The sequence below is a fragment of the Acomys russatus genome, chromosome 5, assembly GCF_903995435.1.
Source record: "Acomys russatus chromosome 5, mAcoRus1.1, whole genome shotgun sequence".
Taxonomy (NCBI): Eukaryota; Metazoa; Chordata; class Mammalia; order Rodentia; family Muridae; genus Acomys; species Acomys russatus.
This window is the reverse complement of record NC_067141.1, coordinates 9290069-9313896: the sequence shown is the minus strand read 5'-3', so window position 1 is coordinate 9313896 and position 23828 is coordinate 9290069. Positions and strand designations below refer to the sequence as shown.

Genomic DNA, 23828 nt, shown 5'->3' with positions numbered 1-23828 from the left:
TGTCTTCGTTAGCTGATTTGGGGCCTCTTACTCTTTACCTACTCAGCTTTCCTGCAGTTGACAGCCTTAATTTATGCCAGCTATGATGACAGGTACCAGTACCATTCCTGCACGGAGAACTGCTCCAGCTCTAACCGAGAAGCTGCCGTGTGGCATCTGACAATGATTTAGACTAGTGGACTGATTTAAAGATGGCTTAAGGCTTTATCGTGTCTTTCCTTTTAGAGTATTTCCATAAGAAAATATACCAAGTTGGTGGATTGACTATCAGTCCTGAGTCCAACCCCCTTGCAACCACATAGTGGCTCTCAACCATTTGTAATGAGATCTGGTGCCCTCTTCTGTAATGCAAGTGTTCATGCAGGCAGAACACTGTATAGATGATAAATAAATAAATCTTTAAAGGAGAAAGAGAAGTCCCAATGCCTTGGTGATTATATCACCATTTAAAGTTCCCTCTTCATTGTCCAGTAGCATAAATTACAAGTAGGTAATCTTGGCATGACATTGCCACGGGCTCAGAGAGAAGGCGTATCTGCAAAAAAGAAAGAAAGAAAGAAAGAAAAGCTCCAGCAGGACAATGGTGTCACAAGCTTTTTTTGATCCCAGCACTTAGGAGGCAAAAGCAGGCAGATGTCTGAGTTTGCGGCCAGCCTATTCTACAGAGTAAGTTCCAGGACAGCCAGGGTTACATAGAAACCCTGTCTCAAAAAAATAGAATGAAATAAAATAAATAAAAATCTTAAGTGAGAGCGCCATTCCAATGAAAAGGACTTTGTCCCTAAAAAGAAAGAAAAATAGGCAAAAAAACATAGTTTGGGGTGGAGAATATAGCTGAGGTAACAATGGTTGCCTAGCATGCACGAGGCACTGGGTTCACTCAGGAAGTGGATCAGAAGTTCAAGACCATCCTCAGACCATTCTGGAACTCACACTGTAGAGCAGGCTGACCTTGAACTCAGACATCCTCCTGCCTCTGCCTCCTGAGTGCTGGAATCAAAGGCATGCAACACCACTGTCAGGCTTTGGGGTTGTTTTAAAAATGGTAGCGTGGGGACTTGTAAGATGACTCAGTGGGTAAGAGCAATGGCTGCCAACCTAGCCTGATGGCCTGAGTTCAGTCCCTGAAGCCACATGGAAGGAGAGAACCCACTCCTGCAAGCTGTGCTCTCACTTCCATATGTAAGCCATGGCACGCACATAGCCCTCCTCCCCACGTGCACAGTAACTAAGTGAGTAATGTAGGAGAAATGTAAGCTGGAAAGCTAGGTGTACTGCCTCATTTTTGTAATCCTAGAATTTGAGAGGCAGATGCAGGAGGATTGCCAAACCTTAGAGCTCAATGCAGGCTACAAAAAAGCTCCACAAAAGGAAAAGAAGGAAGAAAGAAAAAAAAAAAAATGGAAAAGAAAAGAAGGCAGTTTTAGAAGTGTAGTGTGTGGTGGTGGCAGCATGTGCCATACAGTGCTTCCCAGTATATGGGAGTGAGTGTGATGTGAGGCAGATTCCAGCCAGAGCTACATATGGAGATGCTATCTTAAAAAAAAAAAAAATGAAATCAATTGCTTGTTATTTACATTAACTTGAGGTAACAATATCTATTATGATTTTACAATATAAAAATATGTTTTTCCTTTTTTTTTTCTTTTATTTATTTAATTTATTCAGATTACATCTCAATTGAAAATGTGTTTTTCTTAACAAAGACTTAAAATGTTTTTCTATATGTCCCAGCCTCAGCAAGAGCTTGACTTAAGCTCTCCACGATCCACCACTTCAGAGAGACAGACCTTCTACTGTGTCCCAGTGCCCGGGGAATCTACATGGGTCAAAGAGATATCCTTTCTCTGAACATTACCATTTGCCGAATGATTCTTTAATCTTTTTATCCTGGGGACATGAGCTAGGAAAAAATGTGTTCCTAAGTATGTTTTTAGTAAGACACAAATTCAAGTATTCATCACAGAGGTACATAAATTATGATATATCCCTATAGTGAAATGCTGTTAAAATGGGTTGAGATAGATTTGTAGGTACTTAAACATTATCATGATAATAAGAGAGAAGTACAATTTTAAATTAGAATGCATTCTATTATATATGTGTATGTATATATATAATTTTTATGTGCGTTGGTGTTTTGCCTGCATGTATGCCTATGTGAGGATGTCATAAGCCCCAGAACTAGAGTAACAGACAGGTGTGAACTGCAGTGTGGGTTCTGGGACTTGAACCCTGGTTCTCTGCAAGAGCAGCCAGTGTCTTGACTGCTGAGTCATAACCAGCCCTAATTTTTTAAAGGTGTGTGTGTGTGTGTGTGTGTGTGTGTGTGTGTGTGTGTGTGTGTGTGTGTGTGTGTGTGTGTGTGTGTGTGTGTGTTCCTGCGTGAGTTTATGAGCATTGCATGCTCCTAAGAGCTCATGGGGAAACTGAAAGAGTGTTTCACATCCTTCTGAACTGGAGTTACAAGTGTTTTGTGGGTGTTAGGAACAGAACCTGGGTCCTCTGGGAGTGTTCTTAACCACTGAGCCATCTCTCTAGCCTCATTACACTAAGTTTTGGTACATGTTTCAGTCATTTAGTTAAAACTGGTGAGTTTTAGGGGGTGTTTTGTTTTGTTTTGGCAGTGTCTGTGTTTTGATGCAAAGTCTTACACAGCTCAGACGCTGGCCTCCTGGTGTTCCTCCAGCTACTGGAATCACACGCACCTTCCAGTCCAGCCAGACTTCGACCACGTCATTTATATTTGTGAACATACTCACGATCCTCTTTGTTCTTTGTAGGTTTTTGTTTGTTTTTTGTTATTGTTGTTGTTTGTTTTTTGTTTTATTTTGAAACAGAGTTTCTCTGTGGAGCCTTGGCTATCCTGGATTAGCTTTGTAGACCAGGCTGGCCTTGAACTCACAGAGATCTGCCTGCCACTTCCTCCTGAGGGCTGGGATTGTAGGTGTGTGCACCACCATGGCCAGCTGTTCGTTGTGGGTTTTGTTTTTGGTACTTAGTGTTTTCCCCCTCATTTCGCTTTAGTAAAATTGTTACTGTTAGCCTTTGTTCAGGTTCATCTAATTTCTTTCCTCCATCTCCAGTCTGCAGGTCACTGTGAGCTTTGTGTGTGTTACGTGGTTGGGGCAGGGGCAGCAGGGGTGGTTTGAGCTTTCATTGTTGTTTCCCTCTTTTTTTTTTTTTTTTTTTTTGTTTTTCGAGACAGGGTTTCTCTGTGTAGCCTTGGCCATCCTGGACTCACTTTGTAGACCAGGCTGGCTTTGAACTCACAGCGATCCGCCTGCCTCTGCCTCCCGAGTGCTGGGATTAAAGGCGTGCGCCACCACGCCCGGCTTGTTGTTTCCCTCTTTACACAGCTTTTATTTTCAGATCTAATTTTCTGTCTTCTTTTTTTTTTTTCTTTCAGTGTTACTATTTCTCTGGATATTTCTCTATTTACTCATCAAAACAAACCTTTTGGTTTGTTTGTTTGGTTGGTTGGTTTTTCGAGACATGGTTTCTCTGTGTAGTCTTGACTATTCTGGACTCGCTTTGTAGACCAGGATGGCCTCAAACTCACAGCGATCCACCTGCCTCTGCCTCCCGAGTGCTGGGATTAAAGGTGAGCACCACCACACCCGGCTCACCTTTTTGTTTTTGAGTTAGTATTTCATATAGCCTACGCTGGACTTGAATTTGCCTTTCACAGATTTTATTTTCAGATGTAATTTTCCATTTGGTTAATTCAATGTTTACCGTTCTCTGAATATTCCTTTTCTGTTCCTCTAGTATTTCATGTAGCCTAGGCTGCGCTCCAATTTGGCATATCTGCAAGAATGACGCCAAATTTCTGATGGTCTTGCCTTCACCTCTAGAGTGCTGGGACCGCAAGACATGTGCCTCCACGCCAGGGATTAACGCAGGCCTTTAGGCATGCTAGGCAGCCATTCTACCAACTGAGCTGCATTCCATCTCCAGCTTTGTCCTTTTAATACTGTGCCTTACCTTTCTTTGTGTTTTAAATCCTTACTCAGTTATTCTCTTATCTCAGAATCTGTTATCTCAACGGTTTGTTTGTATTGATTTTAAAATCTGATAATGGATCAGATTTTCCTGTTTTTTCACTTAACTACTTTTTAAATTATCTGCTAAAAATCAACACTGTAGTAGAGAATTGAGTTTCCTGTCTTCAGAAGGGTTGGATTTGGTTTTGGCAGTTGGTGTGTTAGATCACATTGATCTTGTCATGCAGAGGTTTGGGAATTTATCAAGCTTATATAGTTACTCCTCTTCTCCGAGGCACACCCCACATAACAAGATGGGCTGCAGTCAGCTCTCAAATGCCTGGGGTGCCCTTCAGGTCCGAGTGCTGCTTGTGTGCACAGTCGCCATTTAAGTTCTCTGCTAGACCTGAGGGAACAACACGACTTCTTGTAGTCGGTAGCTTGGTGCTTGGCTAGAGATAAAGTTTTGGAGGGTCTTCTGTCTACACCTGGCTCCTTCTAGATGCCCTTTTGCAAATTGCTGCTGCTTTTGTATCCCTGAGCTATAGGCTTTGTTTTCTCCATCCAGCAAGAGATAGACCTCCACTCATATTTGCTACAGTTTAGAGGGTCCCACTACAGCCAGAAGGATGTAAAGTCTTTCCTTGGGTTGTGTCTCCTAATTCGAGGATGATTATAACCTTACCTTACTGCTGTCCATTGCCTGCAGACAGTAGCTTTATCTGTATTGTCCAGTTTGGTTGAGGTAGGGCATAGAATAAAACCTCTTTCGTGACTGTGGTTTGAATCGGTCTGGCCCCCATAGACTCATGCGTTTGAATGCTTGGCCCACAGAAAGTGTGGCCTTGTTGGAGTAGGTGTGGCATTGTTGTAAAAGTGTGCCACTGTCAGGGGCGGGGTGGGGGCTGGCTTTGAGGTCTCCTATGCTTAAGCTATGCCCAGCGTGGCACACAGTTTCCCACTGCCTGTGGATCACGATGTCAAACCCTCAGCTCCTTTCCAGCACCATGTCCCGCTGCACACTGCCATGCTTCCTACCGTGATGGCGATGGGCTAAACCTCTGAACAGTAAGCCAGCCTCAGCTAAATGTTCTCCTTTGTAAGAGTTGCTGTGGTCATGGTGCCTCTTCACAGCAGTAAAGCCCCAATTAAGACAGTGGCCAACACTGGAAGTCTAGCCTTCTTTCAGAAATATTGTAGGAGCTAGAGAGATGACTCCGCCATTAAGAACACTGGCTGCCCTCGCACAGGACCTGGGCATGGTTCCTGGTATCCACATAGCTGCTCAGAATGGTTTGCAGTTCCAGGGCCAGGGAATCTGATACCCTCTCCTACATACTTGTAGGCAGGACACTCATAAACATAAAATAAAAACAAATATTTAAAAATTTTTGCTTTTAACTTACTTGTCAAATTGGTGATGTTTATAACCATGTAATTACCCTAATTTAAGATAATGCGGTTCAAGGTGATTTTCTTCTTAACCTTTTATTTAACGCCTATGTCAATGCAAACCAAGCTCGAGTCAGTCCCTCGACTTCCTATACTCCCAGTCGGCATAAGCGGAGTTATGAAGATGACGAAGATATGGACCTACAGCCTAATAAACAGAAAGACCAACACGCAGGTGCCCGGCAGGCAGGTAATGGGCACCTCAGCTTCCTCCTGACGTTCAGATTTGTTTTCAGGTTGTTCTAAATCTGGGAACACACACACATGATGTATACGACCTCATTTCATGTTCATCATAACTGGATGGTGTTGGTCGGGGTGAAGATCAGTAGCCGAGATTTGGCCTTGAAGGTATGAGGCCCTGGTTCCATACCTGACAGCTGGGACTGGGGTGCCGTACACATGCTGGGGCATCTTTACAGCAGTGAGCACTCTTTGGAAAGCTACTTTGACGGATGCTTTTATTCCCCGGGTGGTTGGCTAGAAAAAGATATTTTTCTGCCTGTCTTTTCTTTTTTTGTTTGTTTGTTTGTTTGTTTGTTGTTTTGTTTTTTGAGACAGGGTTTCTCTGTATAGCCCTCACTGTCCTAGACTCAATTTGTAGACCAGGTTGGCCTTGAACTCACAGAGATCTGACTCCCTTTGCCTCCCAAGTACTGGGATTAAAGGCATATGCCACCGTGCCTGGCTGTTGTCCTCACTCTTGAACAATAGTACTTTACCCTAAAAATGACTTATCTGAGAACATCCTTTTTCTTTTTGGAATCATGGTATTTCTGTTGAATTTTGTAAGGCCAGAAATATCAAAAATTTTAAAAATACAAAAATTGCAGGATAAATTTGTGATTCATTTTTTCCTGAGTATAGCTAATTTTGTTTGTTTGTGTTTCAAGATAGGGTTTCTTTTTGTAGCCCTGGCTATCCTAGAGCTCATTTTGTAGTCCAGTCTGGCCTCAAACTCAGAGATCCACTGCCTGACTCTGCTTTCTGAGTGCTGGGACTACAGGGATGCGCCACCACGGCCAGGTGCAAGTCCAGATTGATTGGCTGAGGCTTTCTGTAGTGGTCTTCCATCTGTTGCAAAGAGAGGTTTCCTAGATGGAGGGTGAGGGGGCTGCACTTAGCAGTGGCTGTAAGGACAACTCAGGTTGTTGTTAGGGTTACGCTGGCTTAGGGAAGCAGTGCTTGTGGATGCTTCTCCAGGAACCATGGCTTCAACAGCATTGAGCCGTTGGCTAAGCTTCCAGTACCAGACGTGGTCTCCCACTTGTTGAGTGGCCTTATGTCCAGTTAGAGAGTTGTTAGGGCTAATGTGCTGTCCTGGTCACTAGTGGGTCATAGTGCTGTAGATGACTAAGAGGAAATTAACTTTTAAAAGTCCTTACATGAGTTGGGCATTATGACTTAATATCTGAAATCCTAACACTAAGGAGACTAAGACAGGAGGATGAGCTAGAGTTCAGTGCTAGCCTGTGCTACAGAGTGAGACCCTGTCTCAGAAAAGAAAGAAAGTTCCTTCAATATGTGTGGAGTAGTTTGTTGCCATTTCATAATAAGGAAGGGATTAATATTTTAGGTGTGTATCTGTCCTGTTCTGGTCAAACAGTTTGATTAAAGCAGGGCATTGGGCTTTTCAAACTCACCAACGTGACTTACGTCAAACTTGAAAAGCACTTTTGGAATGTTCTTGTCTTTGGGCTTTGAAGTGACTGCATGCACTGCTGTTTGGGTCTAGGCGGCCTCGGTGGCCTGCACTGGTGCGGCGAGCCAAAACGCTTAGAAACTGAAGCTTCCACCGGGCAGCAGCTGAACTCCTTGAATCTCTCTTCTCCCTTCGATCTGAACTTCCCTCTGCCAGGAGAGAAGGGCCCTGCCTGCCTCGTTAAGGTACGGCCTTCCCTGACTCTATCCACAGATGATACCCTCTCAGCAATGAGGCGTTAGAAGAGCCCAGCATGTGTCACTATAACAAATCCCTCCAGGCTTAGACATTTACAACAATAAAGGTTGTTCTCCAGGGTTAGGTTGTAAGTCTGACATGAGAACTGGATGAAATCAGTGTGTCTGGAGGCTTTGCTGTCCTCTGGATGCTCTGGCAGGATGGACGGGAGGCCAGGATGCAGTTTGTTTGGTCTTTTGCCTCATCCACCTTTGAGAAGCTGCCTGCATCCCTTGGCTCATGGCTTCTCCATCTTTAGAAAGCAATATTGCATCTTTTTTACCATACTTGTTTATAGTTCCCATCAGAAAAGGCTCCCTCTCTGACGCTGATCCCACTGAGATGATCAGGGTCCCTATGCGTACTTGCGTATTCCCTTTGTATATGAAGTAACATGCTTACCATTCAATTGGTTGGACTGAACCAATTTTTTGGGAGCCCCTTATTTTGGTTAGCACAACATTCTTTTAAGATTTATTGTATGTATGAGTGCTCTTCCTGCATGTACCCCTGCAGGCCAGAAGAGAGCATCAGATTCCAGTATAGATGGTCGTGAGCCACCATGTGGTTGCTGGGAAGTGAATTCAGGACCTCTGGAAGAGCAGATGGCTGCTGTCATCTGCTGAGCCATGTCTCCACCCACCGCAACATTCTTATAGAATTGGCCAGTTTGGAGCCTAGCGTGGTGTCGTATGCCTGTATTCCAAGTGCTCAGGGAATATAGAGACAGAATAGTAGAGAATTCAAACCCAGCCTGAGCTACATAGTGAGACACAGTGACTTAATCAGGGTCAGTACTGCTTTGATGAAACAACATGACCAAAACCAAGGGCTTGGGAAAGGGCTTATTAAGTGTACACATCCACATCAGCTCACCATCAAAGGAACTTTGGATAGGAGCTTAAGTGGGGCAGGATCCTAGAGGCAGGGGCTGATGCTGAGGCCATGGAAAGAAGTGCTGCTTACTGGCTTGCTCCTTCCTCATGGCTTGCTCAGCCTCCTTTCTTTCTTTCTTTTTTTTTTTTTTTAAAGATTTATTTATTATTATGTATACAGTGTTCGGCCTGACAGAAGAGGGTATCACATCACATTACAGATGGTTGTAAACCACCATATGGTTGCTGGGAATTGAACGCAGGACCTTTGGAAGAGCAAGTGATTCTCTTAACCACTGAGCCATCTCTCCAGCCCTCAGCCTCCTTTCTTATAGAACCTAGGCCTACCTGCTCAGGGATAGCCCAGCCCCACATTCGTCACTTACTAAGAAAATGCTCTATAAATGTGCCTGCAGTCCTGTGTTAACACATTTTTCCAACTGAGTCTCCCCTTCACTAAAGACTAGCTTGTGTTAAGTTGACATAAAAATTACAAGCACATCCTGTTTCACAAAGCCAAATTCAGCTCTGCTTCCCTTCCTATGTCATTTCTGATTTCATAATATCTTGTTTCTGCTATTGTACCTTTGTTTTCAAAACCGAACTCTCACTTGTATTCAAAATAAAATACTGAGTGTGTCATCACAAGCCCATAATCCCACCATTCTGGAGGCTGAGATAGGGAGATCAAGAATTCAAGGCTACTCTGAGCTACAGTATGCAAAATAATAAACTGATTATAGTTTCTTGTCCCAGCACTTGAGAGGCCGAGGCCTGAGGACTGCTTTGAGTCCAGGGTCAGTGTAGGCCACAGAACAAGTATAAGACCAGGCAGGCAGGCTCTGTGCACCTGTGCCTAGCTCTGGCTTAGCTTTTGGCTCACCACCAATCGCTAGGAGTGTGGTTGTTCCGTGCTTGCCAGCTGGCAAGGACCTGGCCACTCTTGGTTATGACTCAGGGATAACCTGATTTTGTGTTGCCATTAGGTCTACGAAGACTGGGATTGCTTCAAAGTTAATGATGTTCTTGAGTTATATGGTGTGCTGTCTGTGGACCCTGTCCTGAGCATACTGAATCACGAAGAGAGGTGAGTCTGTTCGCTAGGGTTTTCTTTGTTATTTTTCCTTGGATGTCATTTTAGGAAAGTGGCAGATAGTTATAAAGGACAGTTATAACAAGAACCTCCAGTTCACCAGTTGCCCACCCATGCCCCATGTGGCTGTCATCACTGCTGTTGTGTATCAGCACCATCCATCTCTGCAAAGGGAGCCAGGCTGCATCAGTCTCCTAGTGCTGTGTCGCCGATGCATCACAGCATCGGTGTTGATCAGGCGGCTAAGGCGGTGTCTCCCTCCTGTCATGGTAGTGTTTTCCACTTTGTCTTTAGTAGTTTGAAAGATACTTTTATGTGAATGTCTGGCACCTCAGCTTCGGTTGACTTATGTTGTGTCTTTCAAAGGCTCTTCATTAAGTTTGTCTCTGTTACAGTAGCCATTTTCTCCTGCAGTTGTTATTCAGGTAATTTCTTTCTGTCAGTATGGACCAGCTTCAGCTAGTAGGAGCCACAGTGAGCCAACTCCAGGTCCTTACCATGGCCTTACTGTTTTTAGTAATTATTTTCTGTCACATTAAACAACTTGGATTTTGTAGGTACCAGCTTATTATTGTCTAGTTTTTTCAAGGGACACCTTTTCTTGTGAGGAATTTTATCTAAGTGAAGAGTAAATACTGGTACTGGCTTGGCTCGTTTTTAGATCCTTAGAGATAGAGAGCTAGGAGACTGTTAGCTTGCTGCCCTTATGCCTGAGAGCGTCCATTTATACGGCGAGTCAGTGTGTGCCTCACAGTTGTGGACTTCCCATCACATGCACTGGGGCTTTTGTTCTTGTTTTTTTCTGCCCCATGTGGAGGTAGGGATCATGGTGGGAAGTGTGACTAGGATATAAAAGACGGAGAAGAAAATCCCAGTTCCATAATCCCATGAAGGCACTGCTCCAGTGCTCAGGGACCTGTGCTCCTCTCTGCTGCATCTAATTTGTATCATCTCACAGGACTCCATACTATCCCACCTGTCAGGTGTTGGTCTTAGTGCTTATCCTATGGGGTCCTGTGCAGAAAGTCTTTTCCTGAGCCCATAAGCTCAAGAGCACTCTCTTCACGGCTCATTTGAGTTGAGGTTTGTGTAGGATAATTGGAATTTGAAAATGCTTTTCTATATTTTCTGTGACTACCTGGGTTTTTGGTGCACGGACACACTCTCTGTCTCTCTGTCTCTCTGTCTCTCTGTCTCTCTCTGTCTCTCTCTCTCTCTTGCTCTCTCTCCCTCCCTCCCTCCCTCCCTCCCTCGTCTCTCTCTCTCTCTCTCAGCACTTGGAAGGCTGAGACAGAAAGAACTGAGATCTAGACCAGCCTGGGCTACATAATGTAGCAAAAGACAGTGTCACTCAGCACGGGCTATCGCTGTCTCCTTCTGTAGTTGTACACCCGTTGCCCTCGGTGTGCTGTGCTCAGTTCTGCAGTTAAACGAAGGGACTTAGAGAATTGGTGAGCAGTGCACTACGCAAAGAGCCTCGACACCAAAATCTTTGTTTCCTATGGCTTTGTTTTCTTGTCTTTTCAGACAGTGAGTCTCTACGTGGATCAGGCTGACCTAAAGCTTGTGTCCGTTCTCCTGCCTCTGCCTGCTGAGTGCTAGGGTTCCAGGTGTACACCAGCACCCAGTACTGTTTGTCAGAGTGAGGCTTTGTGTTCAGGTGCCACTCCTGCCCACTTTGATTCTGATTCTGGTGTTTGTAGTTCACTTGTGTGGTTCCGTTTCACTTCCCAGCTTCTCTGCATCCCTACAGGACTAGCGGGCTATGCTGTTGGCAAGTGCGCAGGATGCCTTTGTGTGTTCCTGCCCCTGTTTTGGTCCTATCCTTCTGGAAACTAGCTTCCTAGTCTCTGGCTACCCTTCCCATATTTATCCTTTGGGAAAACACGCAGCTGCACATGTATTTCATCATCACTCCTCCTTTCTTCGACAAGGCGTGATATATTTGTGTGCTTTGAGACTTTGTCTTATCACCTAGCAAGCTGTGAGACCCTAGCCCGTGTTCCGCCTTCCCTTTTGCTGAAGGGGAAGGAAGCCTGGCAGCAGCACACCACGGCAGACTTGTTGGCTTTTTACATACCAAGAACTTAATGGTTTTCATACTTAAAAATATTGGAAAAAGCCAGTCATGGTGGCATGAGCTTTAAATCTCAGCTCTTGGGAGGCACAAGCAGCAAATGTCTATGAGTTCAAGGCCAGCCTGGTTCTACATAGTGAATTCCAGGACAAGATAGTGAGACTCTGCCTCGGGGAAAAACAGGGGGGGGGGGGGGGGTGTGGCGGGAGAGAAGAAAATGCAACAATGTCAACAACACAAAAATGTTGGCAAAAAGTTTTTTGTTGTTGTTGTTTTTGTTGCTGTTGTTTCCTCAAGATGGTCTCACCATGTAGCCGTGGGTGGCCTGGGATTTGTTCTGTAGGCAAGTCTAGCCTAGAACTCAGGGACCCTCCTGCCTCTGACTCCCAAATGCTAGGATTTTAAAGGTGTGTGCCACCACACCGAACAGCTCCCCTTGTAAATTACTTGATTACTGAGGCTTCTTGGTTCAAGGGGGAAGAAAACAGACAGGGCAGACTTTGGAGTGGGTTTGTGACCGCGTCTTGTGAGGCCTCACAGTTTGTATGTGTGGTGTTAGCCATGGCGCACAGTGTAGCTGAAGACTGCACGTTCAGTCTTTGGCCCGTGGCTTCGGGGTGACTGTCATTTGAAGTGACTAGCAGCCCTGAGCGCCCGCACTGTGAGAGTCACTCTTGACTAGCAGCCCTGAGCGCCCGCACTGTGAGAGTCACTCTTGACTAGCAGCCCTGAGCGCCCGCACTGTGAGAGTCACTCTTGACTAGCAGCCCTGAGCGCCCGCACTGTGAGAGTCACTCTTGACTACCAGCCCTGAGCGCCCGCACTGTGAGAGTCACTCTTGACTAGCAGACCTGAGCGCCGCACTGTGAGAGTCACTCTTGACTAGCAGACCTGAGCGCTCGCACTGTGAGAGTCACTCCTGTTCGCACTTTCGGGAGAGGAGGAGCAACATCACATCAGAATAAAATTAAAGAATAAAATTTAGCAAAGGCCACTAGCAAGATAGAGGTGAGTGGATCTCCACACAAAATAATAAATACATGTGGTTTTAGAAAAAAAGATTGCAGTGTTGTGATGTGCTGAGAATTCCAGGAGCATCTGCCTTGAGATGCCTTCTGACTGCCGTCCTCTGTTAGGCCACTGACTTAAACACATTGGTCTTGGGCGGAAGAACAAACCCAGGGTAGTAAACGTTGCCGTGAGTGACCAAACACACTTAGCTTGAGAGATCACGTTCTGCCAGTGGGGATGGAGAATCCCTAGAATGGGATTCCGAGTCTGTCTTCAGACCATATGTTTTTACACCTTTGCTATCTGGCCTGTGTAAACCACCGTATCCCTCCCTCCACAGGGACGCCTCTGCGCTGCTGGACCCCATGGAGTGCACAGACACGGCAGAAGAGCACAGGGTGCATAGTCCTCCAGCGTCACTCGTGCCAAGAATTCATGTGATTTTAGCCCAGAAGCTGCAGCACATCAACCCATTGTTACCCACTTGCCTTAACAAGGAGGAGAGCAGGACCTGCCAGTGTAAGTGTTGGAGCTACGAGTGCCAGCTTCACCTCTGCGGGCCAGGGTCCCTCCTCAGCACAGTGAGTTTTCTAGTGGCTCTGCCCCATTTCCTCTTCTATTAATTCTTGTCCTTGAGATGAGACCTAAGCAACAATGAACAGTATAAGTTATCTTTGTCTAATATTCACATCGCTTTTTAATTGGGAAAAAAAAAAAAAGAGCATTTATAGCTTGGCTGTGGTGGCGCACGCCTTTAATCCCAGCACTCTAGGAGGCGGAGGCAGGCGGATCACTGTCAGTTCGAGGCCAGCCTGGTCTATCAAGTGAGTCCAGGACAGCTAAGGCTACACAGAAAGACCCTGCCTCGAAAACCAACAACAGAAAAATACATTTCTTTGTGGGGAACGTAGAACATGCGTGTGTCAAGGCACACAAGTGGAGGTAAGAGAAGAGCTTAAGGAGTCACCTCTCTTTCTACAGTGCAGGTCCCGGGATCAAGCTCAGTTCTGAGCCGTCTGGCCCCGCCCTGATATTGGCATTGTGTGCAAGCCACTGTTACAAGTTCACACTCATTGTCTCCAGAATCACAGCTTCCCTTCCTGCTCTTGCACGAGATGCTGGTGCAGAGCTGGCGTGCACACACTCATTCGTCCTTCCTTCCTTCCTTCCACAGTTGTGTCCAGTTTCATGTCTGAGCTGTCTCCAGTCAGAGCAGAGCTGTTGGGCTTCCTCACTCATGCGCTCTTGGGTGACAGTCTGGCTGCTGAGTACCTTATCCTGCACCTCATCTCCACAGTGTAAGTGCTGCTGTCTTCCTGGGAACTGAGGCGCGGGGCAGAGTGGGGGTTGGGACGGCTGTGCTGTGTGTGTGTGTTAGTGTATAGGCTTTATCTTCACGTGGAATTTTTACAAATGTTGTACCAAATATCGATTCCTTTTTCAACCTTTCTTAATTTCACATAACTCATTTTGACTACATCTTCCTAGTAAACGTTAGAGCCTAGGTCAGACAGAGGACACGACTGATGAGGAAAATGAGCTGTTTCTTTTTTTATTTTTATTTTATTTTTATTTTTTTTTTGTGGTAATATGGATTAAACCCATGGTCTTGTGCACACAAGGCATGTGTTTCATCACCAAGTCTCATCCCCATATCGTGTGTGTGTGTGTGTGTGTGTGTGTGTGTGTGTGTGTGTGTGTGTGTGTGTGTTATTTATACGTCTCTAGACTCTGCTTGTAAAAACAACGATGCCTTCTTTATATACATTTAATTTGTATATTTACTTTAATGCCTCAGACTTTTTTTTGTTTGTTTGTTTTTGGTTTTTGTTTTTTTGGTTTAGCTTTGGCTGTCCTAAAACTAACTGTAGACCAGGCTGGCTTCCAGCTTACAAGAGATCGCCTGCCTCTGCTTCCTGAGTGTGGGCCACCACTGCCAGCTAGTGTCTCAGCCTTTGACGCTACCATAGCGGTTGTTGCATTTGGTTTGCTTTGTAATTTTGTTTTGGGTTTGCTTGTTGCTTTTTGGTTTTTTGTTTTTAATGTTTACTTATATTTATGTATATAAGTGCTCTGCCTGCATGTACACCTCCATGCCAGAAGTGGGCATCAGATCACATTATAGATGGCTGTGAGCCACCAAGTGGTTGCTGGGAACTGAACTCAGGACCCCTGGAAGAGTAGTCAGTGATCTTAACCTCTGAGCCACCTCTCTCCAGCCCCCTACTTGAGTATATTCTTACCCATGTATATATTTACTAATGTGGGCTCATCGGTTGTGTTGAATCACATATCTTAATTTTTTTCCCCCCAAGACAGGGTTTCTCTGTGTAGCCCTGGTTGTCCTGGACTCACTTTGTAGACCAGGCTGGCCTCGAACTCACAGTGATCCGCCTGCCTCTGCCTCCTGAGTGCTGGGATTAAAAGCGTGCGCCACCACACTCGGCTCTTGTCTTGCTTTTTACATTTAATATTTAGTTGACTCCATTTTCTCGTCATAGCTCTCTCCCCACCTTTCTTTTTTGAGATAGGGGATCACTGTATAGTCCTGGCATGGCACTCATAGAGCTCCTTCGGCCTTTGTCTCCCGAGTGCTGGGACTGAAGGTGGCCTCTGCCTCCCGAGTGCTGGGATTAAGGGTGGCCACCACACTCAGCCTTCTTCCCAAGCTTTCCAATGACTCTACCTTATTTTATCATAAATTTGTTTCATACTGTAACCATTTCCCAAACTGTTGGGTTTTTGCCCTCTTTTTAATACAAATGTTATTTAAGCATCTTTACATTGTAAATCTTCCTTTCTCCTGGAGGCATCTAAGATAGTATGTAATGCTTGGGTTCACACCAGAGTTCTGTCACTGCTTGTCTGGACATCCCTAATGGAAAAGCCTGAAATTCTGGGAAGTCTGAAGTGCCTGAGCCACAGGCCTTCTCAGGTCTGACTGTGTAGCAGTAGCTACCAGCTCATAGCGGGCATGCCTAGCCAGTGAGGTCTGTGAATGTTCTGGAGTGTGAAGCACTTTGGACTCTGGAGAAGGGGTGCTCTACCTGTACTTCAGAAAGGCTCTTGAACTGCTGTTGTTCTAATATGTGAAAGAGCCAGTGTTCTGCTAAAAAATAAAAAAAATAAAAAATAAATGTATGGCTGTTTCGCCTGTGTATCTGTGCATGCAGTGCCTGTGGAAGCCAGAAGAGGGCATCTTAGCCTCCCGGAAACTGGTGTTACAGACAGCTCTGAGCTGTCCTGTGGGTCTGGGGGTTGAACCCTGGTCCTCTTGAAGAGCAGGTAATGCTCTAACTGCTGAGCTGTCTCTTCCTGTTTTCAAAGTTTGTAATGATGGTGTCTCAGTATCTTACTTTTGTTCCCCCCCCCCCCTTTCCTAGATATACAAGGAGAGATGTTCTTCCACTAGGAAAATTTACAGTTAACCTGAGTGGTTGCCCAAAGAATAGCACCTTCACGGAGCACCTGTATCGGATCATCCAGCACCTTGTCCCAGCAGTAAGATAATACATGAAGTCTCCGCTCGCCTCAAGGGCTAATTTGTGCTTCTCATGAGTCTCATTTACAAGGGACAAAGCCAATTGACACAATTTAAACTGGGCTCTCAGCATTCACACTGATTGACCAGGCCCAAACTTGTAAATCTAATAATTAATGCAAAAGCAGTGACTCCCTTAAGGTCTTGCTCTTGAGGCCTATCTATGCCTATTTGTTCTTTCAGTTTGGTCCATTGCGTGCATATTGACCCTGAACTTTAAATATGCTCTAAAGCACATGAGCCCAGTTCTCCCCACTAAGGTAATAGATTGGCCTGCCTCCCAGCCCCAGTGTTAGTTGCTCTTTGGAGGCATCTGAAATGTACCATTTGTGTGTCAGGATCTCAGGGGTAGGGGAGTTGCTCTGATGAATTGTGTAACTAGAAATGCTGGCCACTTCTTTGGGGCTTAAAAAATGAACCTAGAGCCCCCTGAGCAGCCTGTGGTGTCCCCACTTCAGGCCCCTCGGAAGCAGCCCCCCTGAGCAGCCTGTGGTGTCTGCACTCCAGGCCTTGCGGAAGCAGCCCCCTGAGCAGCCTGTGGTGTCCTCACTTCAGGCCCTGTGGAAGCAGCAGAGGTCCGAGGACGCAGTGGGCTGTGCTTTCACTAATTTCCAGCATTAGTGTCGAAACTGAAGACATGTTGAGTCGTTAGGAAACTGGCAAAACTAACACCATTGTGCATTTTGCCTAGCTCTGGACTGTCTAAATTAATAGGAGACCCGTAGGTTCTCTGGTCTGGTTCCACATTTGCACCTGTGTTTTGATCTGTGTGTTTCTTAGATGGTAGCTGAGGTGTAGGATCTGAGAGCTTGTCAGCAGAGTTTGCACATTTTCTGTAGGAGAACTTGTTCTGTCTTTAAGCATGTGACTATCAAAAAAAAAAGTCATGTGACTTTCATTCATAGACCCTGTAATGTAATGGTCTTAGTAGTTCCCTAGGTCCACATCTCCTGAAATAGTTTCTCTGTCCTCAAGACCAAGAAAGTAATTGCTGGTGGGCTCTTTAAAAATGCACGGCAGAACAGTGAAACCCTGGCAGTGGGATAGGAGGCCATGGCAGTGGACAAACGCTCATCTATCCAATAGGGTCTGAGACTCAAATAGTCTGGAGCAGACCTGGTGCCTGCCTGGGGGCATGTCTGCCTACACAAATGAGGGCATATAAGGACAGTAAGGGCACATAAGGTACGCCAGCAAAGAGGCTGGTGTGGGTCCAGCCCTCAGCCACAAGGTGGCGCCAGAGACCATCCATCTAGGTCTCAGCTGTGAGGCCAGGGCTGCATTCTTACTTGGGGAGGGTGGTTTTCTGAAGGCTGGAACGTGCATGAGTAGAGGGCATTTAGAGTAGACAGAAGGGAGTTGAGTGTGTTCGGGGTGGAGGCAAGGATGGGGTTTGGGGTCCCTGCTCTGGCTTGGAGTGTTGGAAAGGAGGCAGCAGTGTCATGCCGTGGTCTGTGATAAACAGAACCCTTTGTCTTGCGTCAATGACTAGGATCAGAAGTCCTCGTGTTTTACTAGCTCCTGTCCCTTAATGAGGTTCAGCTTCCGGGTGTCCGATGTTTGAACTGCAGCTGTCTACTATTTTGTATCTCTGGTTGGCCTTCTCTCTCCAGCATGCCCCAGGCCCAGCTGAAATGGTGGAGACCAAGCAGCTATAAGAGGCATGGATTGCAGTGTGGCCACAAATCGTTTCTAAGAGCTGTTGAGACCATTTTGTCTCATTTTTAGAAATGATATCATTCCGTGAAACACAGGAGTTCTGACCCCAAAGTGTGTCTGTGCGCATTTTTTAATAGAGAAGCTTGGATCCTTGCTCATTACAGTTTTTGTCTCAGTCTTTTCGTCTACAGATGACGATAGAGAACATGAACCAGTTGAAATTCATTCCTCACAAAGACTATACAGCCAATCGACTGGTCAGCGGCCTGCTCCAGCTGCCCAACAACACTTCCCTGGTCATTGATGAGACTCTCCTAGAGCAGGGGCAGTTGGACACCCCAGGTACGCGTGCGCAGAATCCCGTGTCCTCTTCTGGCTTTGCTCCATCTAGCCAGAAGTGGCTGGCTTCTTCAGGCAGACTTATATTTAGCAAATAGTTTTAAAGTATGCGTTTGACTAAAGCATGCAGCACAAACTGCACCAATTGCTTTGTTGTGACACTCTGTTGGTTGCCTGTTAGCTCAGGAAAGGATTTAAAATGACATTTTTACATCCCACGGGCAGTTTTATAGTTCCTGGGGAAAAAAACAGATCACATGGTTTGAACTAACCCCAGTTAGGGGACCTGTTGCAAGAGGACAGGAGCATGTGAGAGCGTGGCTCAGCGCTGTGCTGAGGTGAGGCCAAGGCCGACCAGTGATGAAGACTGGGGACTTTAATGGCAAAGACGACATAAAATCAGGGAAGTGTAGCTAGGGTGGTGGCACTCACCTGCAGTCCTGTCACTTGGAAGGCAGAGGCAAGAGACCAGGAGTTCAAGGCCAGATGGGCTTCAACAAACTCTGTCTCAAAAATGTATAAATTGGGAAAATTCGACAACCTTTTGTTTGTTTTTTGATACAGGGTGTCTCTATGTAACAGAGCCCTGGCTGTCCTTCAAACTCACTCTAAAGACCAGGCTGGCCTCCAACTCAGAGAGATCCACCTGCCTCTGCCTCCCAAATGTTGGGGTTAAAGGTGTGCGCCACCACTGCCCAGCTAAAATCAAACTTTCTAAAGCTATGTTTTCCCATCTTATCATAGCCATGACCTAGGAAGTAATGAACTTACCAGAGTCTGATTTCGCCTTGTTAAATTGTCAGCTCCGATGTCCCTTATTTAAGCAGCAGAAAAACCGCGTGTCTTAAGATCATGGTTGGCCAAGCTGATGTTTTGGGATTAAAGTCACATCGCTGCCATTGGTGCTTTTGCTTTTCCAGGTGTTCATAATGTAACCGCCCTGAGCAACCTGATAACCTGGCAGAAGGTGGACTATGACTTCAGTTACCACCAGATGGAGTTCCCGTGCGACATTAACGTTCTCATCACATCCGAGGGGCGCTCACTGCTGCCGGTATGATGGCCGCTCGGAGGAGGGTTACGCTGCAAAGATTACTGTTGTCACTTTGTCCTTTTTTATAACTTATACTGTCTGTGTGTGCAGGTGCATGCACTCATGCACATGTCTGTCAAAGCCAGGGGTCACCTTCGGGAACCATACACCTTGCATTTTGAGACAGGGTCTTTTACTGGCTTGGGTCTAGCCAAGTAGGCTAGTCTGACTGTCCAGCAAGCCCCAGGGATTCATTTGTCTCTGCCTCCCAGGCACTGGGATTACAAGGGCATGCCACCAAACCCATCATTTTAACATAGATTCAGGAATTTACTGTAGTCATCAAGCTGCGTGCGTTTCTGTAGAGCCAGGTGTGGTGGTGCATTTCTGCCAGCACTCAGGAGGCACAGGCAGACACATCTGTCTGTGAGCTGGAAGTCAGCCTGGTCTATGTAGCAAGCTCCAGGATAGCCAGGAGTACATAATACAGAGACCCTGTCTTTTAAAAACAAACAAAAAACATGTTTTAAATTACCAAGGCATGCATTTTATTTTATTTAGATGAACTCATTTATTTGACACATTAAGTTACGCAAAGTAAAATTATGCAACCTTGTAAAAAGAGCCATGTTTTCACATTACTAAACACAGCAGCAGTCAAAAGTAACGAATTGTAGAATGGACTGTAGGATTTAATGCAGAAAACACCTTGTACAGAAGACGTTCAGGGTTCTAGATTCACTGAATCCGCACTAAGCGCGCTTCCTTATTTATAATCCTCGGCTTCTTTCAAGTCCTTTTCACAGTGATAGCTGCTGAAGATCAGTCTGTGGAGCCCCCCACTGCCCTGGCAAGCTGGGATCATCACCTGGGACTCTTGCAGGATCCCTGCCTGCTTCTTAGTGGCCTTCATCTTCATCCTTCATTTCTCCAATCTTTTCTTCTTGCTGCTTTGCTTCTTTCTCATACATCGCTTTTTTCTTTGACCCATCACTCCACTGTGCAGGCCTGGTCATGTCCCTAGAGCTCCACAGGAAGAGGAGCCACATTTTATTTTTAAAAATATTTTATGTGTATGATGGCTGTGCACACGCACGTGTGTTTGCCATTCATTTGCCCTGGTGCTCATAGAGGACACTGGTCCCTGGAACTGGAATTAGGGATGTGAATTACTACATAGGTACTAGAAACCAGACCTAGGTCTTCCGCAGGAGCACAGCAAGTGCTCTTAACCACCAAGCCAGCTCCTCAGCTCTAAGTGTCAGTGTTTTATAGATGTGGATGTGCTCCTGTGTTCGCTCATACCCAAGAAGTGGGGATTGGAGGCTTGGAGCTGGAGTTTAATGCACCCAGTGTGTGTGCTGGGATCCAGCCGCTGTAGTGCACTAGTAACTTCTAGTTGCTGCGCCATCTCTCCAGCACAAAGGCCTGCACTTCACAGACTGAACTATCTGCTCAGCCCAGCACTGCTTATTATTAATGAGCTATGTTTGTTTATGAATTATGGGTTAGCCTGGAGTATTAGCTCATGCCTGTGATCTGAGGTGGGAGGGTGGTGACGTCATGTCCTTCCTGGGCAGCATGGTAAGACCCCCTCCTCAGAAGAGCTGTGGGTACAGCACAGTATTCCATCCACTGATTACAAAATAGGAGATTATAGCGGCTAATTATTAACAAGGGATTCTGTTACTTCATTTTACCTCCGTGTAAAAAAGTGTAACTTCAAGAACCAAAAATCACAAGATAACCAAAGCTATTGATTGGCAGGGACCCTCTTATATCTAGAAATAGAGTAGAGGCTTCCTGGAGGTGGTGGTGCACACCTTTAATCTTTAAAACGGATTATGGAGAGGTCGGAGGACAACTGGAAGGAGTGGGTTCTCTCTTCCAATCTGGGTGCTAGGGACCCCAGCTCAGGGTTTCAGGTGTGGTGGGGGATTCTCACTCGCTGAGCCATCTCCGTCTCAGTGCGCATGTACTAAGTTTAAGGCTAGCCTGAGTTACTTAAGCAAAACAGAAAATCACATTGTAATGGTTTTGTGTCTTTTATAATCCAGACAGACTGAGTAAGATTTTGAAAAATCCCCCTCAAATAAACAGTGTTTTCTAATTCCCTTACAAGCTAAGAGCTGCCTCCTCTAAAATGTGGGCTGTTGTAGGAACTTGGAAACCAGTTCATCTTTCTCTTTCCAGGCAGACTGCCAGATTCACTTACAGCCCCAGCTGGTCCCACCCAATATGGAGGAGTACATGAACAGCCTTCTCGCGGCAGTGCTGCCGTCTGTGCTCAACAAGTTCCGCATCTACCTGACCCTGTTAAGATTCCTGGATTACAGCATATCAGACGACATAACCAAGGTACACTTAGTCACAGCAAGAAATCCTGTTAAGTTTTGGGGTTCGCACAGTGTGTCTTACAGCAGTTAGCTGGAAGGCAAGGTTGGTGTTTGGTGGCCCTTGGCTTCATTATGGTCTTCTGTTTGAGACAGTCAGTCTCTGTCCTTTTACTTAGCCACCTGCTTCCTTTCTGCATTTGAATTGCTTTTGTCTTTGCTTGTTTGGATTAATTGTTTTCAGCACTACCTGTGGCACTCTTTCCCCCGCTCCAGCTCCTACCTCATCAAGTTAGTTTTGGAGCAGAGTGATGCCCCTTACTGTTTAGGGTTGATAGACAGCTTGACCACGTTGGTGCATAAAGATTTGCTCCTTTCCCGTCTCTTCTTCATTCTTTCATTCGTGCTGTTATTTCAGACTATATCCCTGTGTGTTGTGTACCCACAATACATAATTATCACTTTGTGTAGTTATCTTTCAAACCAGAGTGGAAAGGGTTAAACGAGAAAATACAGTTTTTGTTGCTTTTCTCAGTTGTCTGTGACTTAGAGGGGGTGTAGGGATATAGGAGGCACCTCCTTGCATGGCTGCACACTGGTCAGCGTTTCCCTGGGTGGCTGCCTTTACCAAGGCTTTCATTCCCACCTGAAGGGCTCCCTTAGTGTAGCTTGAGGGCGTGTCTCCTCTTGTAGCTTCTTCAAGCTTTCCTGGGACTGTTCTTTGGTTTGTTTGTTTTTGTTTTTATGATGCTGCCGTTAACAAAGTCCACATACTTACACTTTTTTTTCCCTGCCAGATAGGGTTCCACTGTGTAGTAGCTGCTTCTGCCTCCTAAGTTCTGGGCTTTAAAGCTCTCGCCCCATGCCCCAGCCTGTTCCTGGGTCTTCTGCTTTTTGAGTTCTGTCAGCAGTAGTCTCCTTAAGGGACATTCCTCTAGGACTGGATCTCTGTTGTCTGCTGCACGGCAGTTTGCTGTGCTTCTTGACATGCACTTGGTTTTGAGCGAGCTTTGGGCCGTTGCTTTGTTTTCTTCTCAGTTCCTGTCTGCTGCTTTCTTTCTCCCTCTGGCTCTCATTACACTGTGTCAGAGCACTGGATGGCTGTTCAGTTTCCCCTGTTTTTTCTTTGTGTTACACAGACTAAAAAGTCAAGTCAACAGGCTTGAAGTTGGTGGATTTGGTTTTGTGCCTGCTCAGATCCTCTGCACCAGCAATCATTGCATTAGTTGCCTTATTTTCCCATTTACTTCTTTTTAAGCAGTTTTTTCTTCTGCCTGGTGAGGTACTGTTCACATGTTCTGCTTTCGTTCTTTATATAGCAGTCACCCCTTATCCAAGAGTGCTGCGTGCTGGAGAATCCCAGTGGGTGCCTGGAACGGCAGCTAGTAGCAGAGCTCACAAGCACTATATAAGGGAACTGTAATGGTGTGCATATATAAACACACCTTTCCAGAGCGTAATTTATAGCAAGCACAGCAAGATATTAACGGTAACAGCGGTAGAACAGTTTAACAGGCTCCAAGTTAGATTAGTGAAGAAAGCCTTGCAGATCTGAGTAGCAGTTCTCTATGGTACCCTGAAGGGGCTCCTGCCCTTAAGCAAAACAGAAAATCACATTGTAATGGTTTTGTGTCTTTCCAGCGGCTGCCAAGGCTGGTGCTCAGGGGTGGGGGAGTAGGGTGTGAAAACAAATGTTGAAATTGAAATGTCACAGGACTCAACTTTTTAAAATTTTTGGCTTTTTGAGACAGGGTTTCTCTGTGTAGTCCTGGCTACCCTGGCTCTGTAGACCAGGCTGGCCTTAAACTCACAGAGATCTGGCTGTTTCCGCCTCCTGAGTGCTGGGATTAAAGGCATGCGCCGCCATCCCTGGCCACCTGTTTTCTTGTATAAATGATCCTCAAGTTACTGGTAGTCAACAGGTTTAGACAAAGCTGATACCCACTACCGGTCTCCACCGTATTGGCCCCAGGCAGTCTCTCTCAGCTTCCTCAGTGCTGGGATTACAGGTGTGCATCGTCACACCATCCTACCCTTTGCTGTGCCAGGTCCTCTGCTATCTCTTCCTGGTAATTGGCTTCACCCTGTGCTCGTTTGGCCTTCTCAAGCAGGACTGAGCTGCATGTAGAATGTTTTCCATCTTGCATTTTGTGATGGGGCTTAAGTTTTACTTCTTCCTCTTTTATTCATCTTTCCTCATTGTCCATCATGATTTTTACTTCAGTCAAGAACCATGCTTCTTTTTCTTTACAGCAAATAAAGGAAATAGTTTTGAAATGCACTTACCTGTTTTTGAAGGAATACTTTTACAAGTGTATTACTCTCTTGATACAGGCGGTTGAAGACGATTTTGTGGAAATGCGTAAAAATGACCCTCAGAGTATCACAGCTGATGACCTGCACCAGCTGCTTGTGGTGGCTCGGTAAGTCGTGCTCACCTGAAAGCCCTCCTTTTCTACCGGCTGCAGTCTGAGGCCGACTCCTAAAAAC

General features: G+C 45.7%; 1 protein-coding gene across 1 annotated transcript in view; it reads left to right on the top strand.

The window, feature by feature from the left end:
* The window catches only part of Mcmbp (minichromosome maintenance complex binding protein), a 47555-nt gene that overhangs the window by 23068 nt on the left and 659 nt on the right, over positions 1–23828 (top strand). The window contains exons 5-15 of the mRNA XM_051145402.1: positions 1735–1836; positions 5484–5628; positions 7174–7325; positions 9239–9339; positions 12774–12952; positions 13608–13731; positions 15817–15934; positions 17810–17975; positions 18893–19026; positions 21199–21363; positions 23673–23761. Of these exons, the coding sequence (XP_051001359.1) occupies positions 1735–1836; positions 5484–5628; positions 7174–7325; positions 9239–9339; positions 12774–12952; positions 13608–13731; positions 15817–15934; positions 17810–17975; positions 18893–19026; positions 21199–21363; positions 23673–23761 (1475 nt within the window). The remainder of the gene's footprint in view (positions 1–1734; positions 1837–5483; positions 5629–7173; positions 7326–9238; positions 9340–12773; positions 12953–13607; positions 13732–15816; positions 15935–17809; positions 17976–18892; positions 19027–21198; positions 21364–23672; positions 23762–23828) is intronic.